We start from the raw sequence: 8259 nt of genomic DNA on the forward strand, positions 1-8259 counted from the left end.
TAATGTTATGGGAATAAAGTCATATTATTCTAGGAATAAAGTCATAATGTTATGGGAATAAAGTTATATTAATGTAGGAATAAAGTCATAATGTTATGGGAATAAAGTCATATTATTCTAGGAATAAAGTCATAATGTTATGGGAATAAAGTCATATTAATATAGGAATAAAGTCATGGGAATAAAATCATATTATTGCAGGAATAAAGTCATATTATTCTAGGAATAAAGTCATAATGTTATGGGAATAATGTCATATTATTCTCGGAATAAAGTCATAATGTTATGGGAATAAAGCCATATTAATGTAGGAATAAAGTCATAATGTTATGGGAATAAAGTCATTATTCTAAGAATAAAGTCATAATGTTATGGGAATAAGGTCATATTATTGCAGGAATAAAGTCGTAATGTTATGGGAATACAGTCATATTCTAACACAAAAAATCTAACCCTAACGCTAATGCTAATTAGCTGTGTGTGGCTACCAGAAGCACTCTATGTAGATTTCCTTTATGACATACAGCAGTTTAACATCATAATGTTATGGGAATAAAGTCATATTAATGTAGGAATAAAGTCATAATGTTATGGGAATAAAGTCATATTATTCTAGGAATAAAGTCATAATGTTATGGGAATAAATTCATATTCTAACCCTAAAAATCTAACCCTCTATGTAGATTTCCTTTATGACATACAGCAGTTTAACATTAAGCCGTGGGGCGGGGCACTCAAACACTAGCATAGCTAGTGCTAACGTGCTAACATTACGCTCACATTTTAACAGCAACATCCTGAAAAACAGAAGGATCAAATTCCAGCCGCGACATGTGGAGCTGACTGACAGATAGTTGGCAGAGCCCTGGGCTTCATTTTAAGATGTGTGGCAAAGCCTGCTTTGCTTAGCTTTTTTTCTTACAAAGCTGTCCTGTGCGAAATGGTGGGTCTATACTATACTAAAGACAGGGGGACTCTTTTGGGATGCAATTTGTCTGGGCTGAGTGTGCAAGCCCCGCCTAACGGGACTTGGATCACGGCTGCGTCCATCCGGGTTTGTCAGCCTGTCACTAATAATACCCAAACATTCGTGATGCACCGTGATGTCTGTCTTGGAGCTATGACGTCATGCTTTTGCCAGTCAGACAATGAAATACAGCCAAATCAGCAGTACCCTCGTCATCCTGAAGGGGGCGGTAAGGTCACCCCAGTTTTTGCTTCATCTGCTCTGAGCCAACAGTCAAAAGCATGAAAGCATGAATGAGGTGATCAGACTTTTACAGCCCCGTATCCCAACTCAGGAGGTACTAGTGTAGCCGGTCTGGACTGACATTGGCTGAAATTGAACTCTGCGTTGTGTTCTTTTGGTAAATAGACGAGGTGGGAGGCTGCAATTTCTTCTCCCACCAGAAGAGGGCGTTTATTTCTGTGCACAACAAACAAAATGTACAGCAGCCTTAGCACACTTGCACAAGTTTCCTCGTCCTCAGCAGTCCAAAAGACGACTGACGAGACTCTATTAAAAATTACAAATTAAATGAAACAATAATGGACCCACATACCTGTGCATAACAAACAAACGTACAGCAGCTTTCCTACAGAAAAGAACATAAAAAAACGAATTCCTTAAAACTAACTCATACAACAACGGTAACTTTTACAAGGTGCCTTTACATGCCGTACATAATACAAGCACGTACTGGGGGTGAAACGTGTAACATATTAATATTTTATATGTAATTAACAATCGCCGCCACCGACTAGCATAATTCGTCTTCAGCAGTCCAAAAGGCGACTGAAGAGGCGCGCGCCAGAAAGGCAGGAAGTGACATCACACGGTGTCAACGTTCACACAACAAAAATAAAAAATAAAATAAAAATAAATTGACCATTTTTTTTAAATGCATAAAGCGACAAATACATACAAGAAACGAATTATTGATGAAATAAAATTGAGTAAACCAACACATCGGTTACACTAGCATGTACGCATGTGCTTCTATTTGTAAAACAGGAAGTAGTTGAAAAGAATGCGAGTGTACCAAAGCAAATGGAGGAAGTTTTGCACGAATAAAAGTGGTTTCATGAGTCACATTCACACGTACGCCCGCTCTTCTGTCAAACATTGTGTAGTGTCATCAAAGATCCTCCCTAGTCCGTGTTAGCTTGCATGTTATCATGTCGCCATTGTGGTGCACTATACCACGGCATGTGCCCGCCCCCTCAGCAAGCATGAGCGCCATTTTTGCTTTCTTTTGCACACGTGCGCTTTGTGGTTGCAAGCGAGCTGACCGCTGCTGTTGCCATGCTGTCCTCTCTCTCCAGCAGACTTTATCCGGCAGCCGAAGGGAAGGCGGAACCAAGTTTCTAACTGGCTTTGTGTGCAGGTGGCGCTACTGAGGCACGGCGGACAGGCTCAAAGAAAGAAAGTGGGAACCACATGAAGAAGAAAAGAAAGGCAATCTGGGAAAAAGAACAACTGCTGTACAATATTCCAAACCTCCTATAACGTCGGCGCCTGCTTGGGTTTCCTGTTTGCGTCTTGCTTTTAGTTCCACATGACGTTTGTGTCACTTGAACATTTTCATCTTCTTTTCCTCTGCTGTTGAAAGTGCAGGCGACATAGCAAAGAAAACCTGCTCGTATTGTCTTGTCTTGTTAGCTCGAAGGAGAAAATCTGATTTTAAAAAAAGAGCCGCTGTGCAAGATTTGTAGAATTAAAAACAACAAAAAAAATCAGTCACTTTTAGGGAAAATCGGATAGGAGGGTATCAAAGTAATAAATCTTAGTAGTGCGTTTATTTCTTGTGACGTCTCATCATTAACCATGATGACCTATTTTTGGGCAATACAAAGAGGACTCCAATATTTTTATGGTCCTTTTTTATAAGTGTTGTTTTTTGGGTTGTTTAGAAATATATAAATATAAATATATATATATATATACATATATATATATATGCTATAACAAATTTCATATAATGACATTGTGAATTGAAACTTGAGAAAAAGAAATGTAGCTGTACATATTATTCCCGTCATTGCATATAACCAACTCAGTGAGAGAATAGCATATTTTTGTGATGGTGTGTTCAAGAACATGTTATAGCGTGTGAATAGAAGACAGTTGATGACTTTTATTTCCTGAGACCAACACGCGCTTGCTCTGTAAATCATCATTTCCCAAACCAGCAAACTTCAACTTAAGTCTGTTTTATGGAATTGAAAAAAAAAAACAAAAATAGCAAAGAACAAGCAAAAGGATGCGAATGGGTATCTTTTGCTCAAACGTTCAAATGAGCAGACGTAAAAGTCAAAATGGAGATTAGAATCCAAAGCACAGTGTACTTTTTCTGCATATCCGGACACTTTTCTACTTGTCATCCCGCTCCTTCCCAATTTGTTTTGGGAATAAGACAATATTTGGGCTCAGCGTGCGAGCCTTGCTTCTTTCTTCTCATTTTTGGACTGATTTGGAAAGTTGTGGTGCCATACCTCAGCCTGGCGGGCAGGTGTCATTTATTCTGGCGTAAAGGAAAACACTGAACGGCTAAAAAAAAGAAGAAGAAATCATTGCACTGTGAGTAGTCAAGTACAGGCCGTGTCCTATTTGCACATTTCAAAAGGCGGCCCTGTGCTTTGGGATTAGCGGGAAGGATTTTTGGATTCATGTATTCTAAAATAGACAAAACACCTCGCACGTGTCGAACCAGTGGCTGGCGTGTTGGACCTTTGCTTTTATGAGACCCAGGACTCATCTGAGGCTATTTATTCCGGGTCGCACACTGAACGAGCACTAACAGTAATAATAACCTCACGCTCCCCGAGTGTCGTCTCACGGCTGCAAGGTCACGGACGGAACCGGGGGGTGGGGGCGGGGGGTGTGGGTGTACAGTCATCCCTCGAATTTTGCGGCTTCGCTCTATCACGCTTTTTCAAACATAGTATATGAATGAAAAAAATGGTGGCTGCTTTAAAGACGGACTATTAGTCCAACATTTTTTTGCCTAAATGAAGCTTTTTCAAGCATCAAAACGGACAAATGAAGTCAAACAAGGTGCATGCAAATATGCTGAGATGATATGACACTAGATGATATGACACCACACTGGTCACTAGGTGTCACTAATGTTAATGCGAGACACACAAGCACCAGACTTGGTGCCATCGCAACAGGCTTCCATTGCAGGTCTGAACTGGAAAAATAATCCACGGATGTGGACTCATGTCACGCGACTTGGACTAGGGTCAGACTTGAGTCACAATTTTCACGACTTGGAGCCACCTTGGACTTTGACATCAATGACGCTGAACCTGACTCGGACTGTAGTCTGACGACTTGAAGATACGTGATACGTATTTTCAGGCTAACATGGTCATTGTTGTGTCATTTTCAGCAAGACAGCAAATTAGAATGCATTGATTACCGGTCGGCTGCACGGGGGTCGAGTGGTTAGCACGCAGACCTCACAGCTAGGAGGCCTGGGTTCAATCCCACCCTCAGCCATCTCTGTGTGGAGCACGTTCTCCCCGTGCATGCGTGGGTTTTCCGGTTTCCTCCCACATTCCAAAAACATGCTAGGTTAATTGGCCACTCCAAATTGTCCATAGGTATGAATGTGAGTGTGAATGGTTGTTTGTCTATATGTGCCCTGTGATTGGCTGGCCACCAGTCCAGGGTGTACCCCGCCTCTCGCGTGAAGACAGCTGGGATAGGCTCCAGCACCCCCCACGACCCTCATGAGGAGGAAAAGCGGTAGAAAATGAATGAATGAATGATTAGCGGCCAATCAGGTTTAAGTACAAACAAGAATGTGTGGCTTACATAAATCCTCAAAGCTCGTTTGATTTCCAAAATAAAAGAATTGAAAATGCATTGATTGTATTCGCCCAATAAAATGGACATTGTTCAAATTGATTGGATTTGTTAAACACCAAATACTGTCTGACTCCAAAATGTCAAGCTTATGACTTCAGACCTGAGACTGACTTTTAGATGAAAGACCTCTGCAGTAATCCCTCATAAAAGTCCCAAATTCAAACACGGGCTGCTGTTGGCTCGCTAAAAACTCGATTCGATTAACCGTGATAAACGAGGGATGACTGTACAGTGCCTGACAAAAGTCTTGCTGCGTATCAGATGCTGCAGGAACAGCCAGCCCAACCAGACATGAACATTACTGGCCGTCGTTGAAGGAGGCTTTCAAGATGAAAGTCAAGAATCTTGATGAAGTCTGGGACTGGGAATCATGCAATATCGATCGAATATCGATCATGCATCATCGATATTCATTCTTCCGGCCATGGCACCCTGACCTTAACTTCGGGTGGGTTTGTGTTTTCAAAGGAAAATAACATTTGGACTTTTGTCCAAGTACAATCTGACCTTCCTGTCCTGATGAAATGATGAAACTCGATAAATGAGGCAAGACTTTATTTTAATTTAGAGGCTTTTGCTTTTCATATAAGCTCTTCCTGAATCCAAATATTTATTTTTCTTACAACTTGGATAAGAAACAAGACTTTAGTCAGGCACGTCATTCTGCTGCGTAGTATGGATGTTTTGACCTTTCACCCCCTTTCATTTGCTTTTGGCAAACAACCAGGTCAAGAAATATGCTGGATACTTTGAAGGTATGGAGTTGTGATATGAAAAATGTAACTGTAATGTTCACATGTAAAAAAAAAAAAAGAAAAAAAAAGAAAAAAGATGCTTCTTTGCTGATTTGCAGTTGAATTTTGTTGTGGTTTCTATATGAATACTAATTGTACTATACTATTAAAATGTACTGTGCATCCATTGCTTTCTCTCGCCATCCTCTGAGGATCTTTTGTTGCTCATTCATGTATTTCATGGCTGTGTAAAGAAATAACGTGTAAACACAGTGCTGTCTTTGCTCGTGCGTCATTGTTGTTCTCCCTCTGCGCTACCTCTCCACCCTCCTCCTCCTCTTCCTCCCCCCGTCCACCCTCCTCTAAGTGCAAGTAGGTGTTCTGTAGCGCTCATGAATTAATATGATAGTGGTAGTGACTGTAGTGGACGTAGGACCAGTCCAGATATACGCTAGACCTTTCTCTCGGTGACCATCTTCAAACTTGGACCTTTTTGTTCTTCTTCTCGTTTATTCGTCGCCTCTCTCGCACATGTGGTTTTCAGCAAACCAAAGCTCTCGTGGATGGACGAAAGAGAGAAAGCCTTTGCTGGGAGGTGGAATTGTACACAAGGCATTATTTGGCTATCCCACCCTTGAATGTTTTTAAAGGGGTGTGCCATACTACCTTAAATGCTAATGCTAGATATGCAAAATGTTTGTTTTTCTACAGAAGGACACACGCTATCATCACATGACAAGGCAGTTATTATTACATGGGCATTATTGTGAGGCGTGACGGTAGTGTGAGTCCAGCCGCGGTCCTCCCACTGGAACAGCAGTGCTTACGTTTTGCAGACATTATTAGTGAGAAGGCCTTTATTTAAATGTGAGAAGGAACACAGAATGAGGACCGAGCGGGCAAAGTGACGGCCGTTTCAGTTTGTGCGGGTTTCTTAGCATCTTTTCTTGTTTGAGAGCCCCGATGTTTTTTTGTACCCGTCAAAATATGACAGTTACACAGCGAGATCTCAGTTGACGTTATGAACCGTTCTGACTCCGAGTGAAATGTGGCCAATCAATTATTGCCATAAGATTTATTGTAAATGCAATTCATCCGATCCGATTTGTATCGTTTTCCATGCATGACACAATTGTAAATGCACATCCATGAAAGGGATTCATGTGGCAGCGTTGTCTAGTCCTTTTTGCAGAGTTATTCCTGAAATGCTGTCGTGTTTCTCACCTCGAGTCACTGCTTTTCTTTTCATCGTGGCTGCAAAATACGCCACAGTGGAGCCAAAGAAAGTTGAGAGTGCCAGCATTTTGATAAAGAATGTGAGAAACATGATTTCATTCAAGAAATATCTCATAGCAAACCAGGAAGGTGGTGTTTCACTCACGTTTTCAATGAAGTTAAGTGTTAAGTTTTCATTTTATGGCTTGTAGTGTAACTGCAGCTAGGAGACCAGGGTTCAATTCCACGCTCGGCCATCTCTGTGTGGAGTTTACATGTTCTCCCTGTGCATGCGTGGGTTTTCTTCGGTTTCCTCCCACATTCCAAAAACATGCTAGGTTAATTGGCGACTCCAAATTGTCCATAGGTATGAATGTGAGTGTGAATGGTTGTTTGTCTATATGTGCCCTGTGATTGGCTGGCCACCAGTCCAGAGTGTACCCCACCTCTCGCTCGAAGACAGCTGGGATAGGCTCCAGCACCCCCGCGACCCTTGTTAAGATAAGCAGTAGAAAATGAATGAATGAATGAATGAATGTAGTGTAACTGTTAGCAAAGAACTACTCCTGTTCCCACATACTGTATAAGTAAAAACATGTTTGGAGATAAAAATACAAAAAGCACGCTAAACAGGGTGCACGCTCACACGCACGTTCCATACTAATTGTGAAACTATAAAACTGTTTTATATTCACATTTGTGCAATTCACAATGTGCAACTGCAAGAGTTAGCAAAGAACTACAAATCAGCAGCTAATAAGAGGCTAACAACGATTCATTCATTCATTTTTTACCGCTTATCCTCACAAGGGTTGCAGGGGGTGCTGGAGCCTATCCCAGCTGTCTTCGGGCGAGAGGCGGGGTACACCCTGGACTGGTGGCCAGCCAATCACAGGGCACATATAGACAAACAACCATTCACACTCACATTCATACCTATGGACAATTTGGAGTGGCCAATTAACCTAGCATGTTTTTGGAATGTGGGAGGAAACCGGAGTACCTGGAGAAAACCCACGCATGCACGGGGAGAACATGCACACAGAGAGGGATGGCCGAGGATGGAATTGAACCCTGGTCTCCTAGCTGTGAGGTGTGCGCGCTAACCACTCGTCCGCCGTGCAGATAAAAATACATTAAGAACACAGCTGGACTCACACAGTCTATTAATAACACAACAATCACAAAAGGTACGGAAACAGGCAAAATATGGACGTATTGGTTTGTTTTTTTTACTAATATTTCTCACATTTGATGTGGAAATGCTAACGTGTACCAAGCTGAGCTTGCTATCTTAGCGGTCGGATTCATTGAGGTACAGCATCAAATAGTCCGCTATTTGAGGGCGCGCGGTGTCCACGGCGTAAACGGAGGAAATGTCACCAAATAATGCCGTTCCTTGACTGTTGCTACATTTTCATGCTGGACAAC

At 41.7% G+C, this 8259-nt stretch overlaps 1 protein-coding gene across 7 annotated transcripts in view; it reads left to right on the plus strand.

The window, feature by feature from the left end:
• The window catches only part of msi2b (musashi RNA-binding protein 2b), a 274616-nt gene extending 267441 nt beyond the window's left edge, over positions 1–7175 (plus strand). For all 7 annotated transcript variants that reach the window (XM_058077481.2, XM_058077483.2, XM_058077480.2 and 4 more), the window contains one exon: positions 2388–7175. Coding sequence is in view for 4 of the 7 variants with exons in the window: in XM_058077480.2 (XP_057933463.1) it covers positions 2388–2444 (57 nt within the window). In the remaining 3 variants the exon portion in view is untranslated. The remainder of the gene's footprint in view (positions 1–2387) is intronic.
• Positions 7176–8259: the final 1084 nt, after the last annotated feature.

The sequence above is a fragment of the Doryrhamphus excisus genome, linkage group LG1 (assembly GCF_037039965.1).
Source record: "Doryrhamphus excisus strain RoL-2023G ecotype Guam linkage group LG1, RoL_Dexc_Guam_v1.1, whole genome shotgun sequence".
NCBI classification, from domain to species: Eukaryota; Metazoa; Chordata; class Actinopteri; order Syngnathiformes; family Syngnathidae; genus Doryrhamphus; species Doryrhamphus excisus.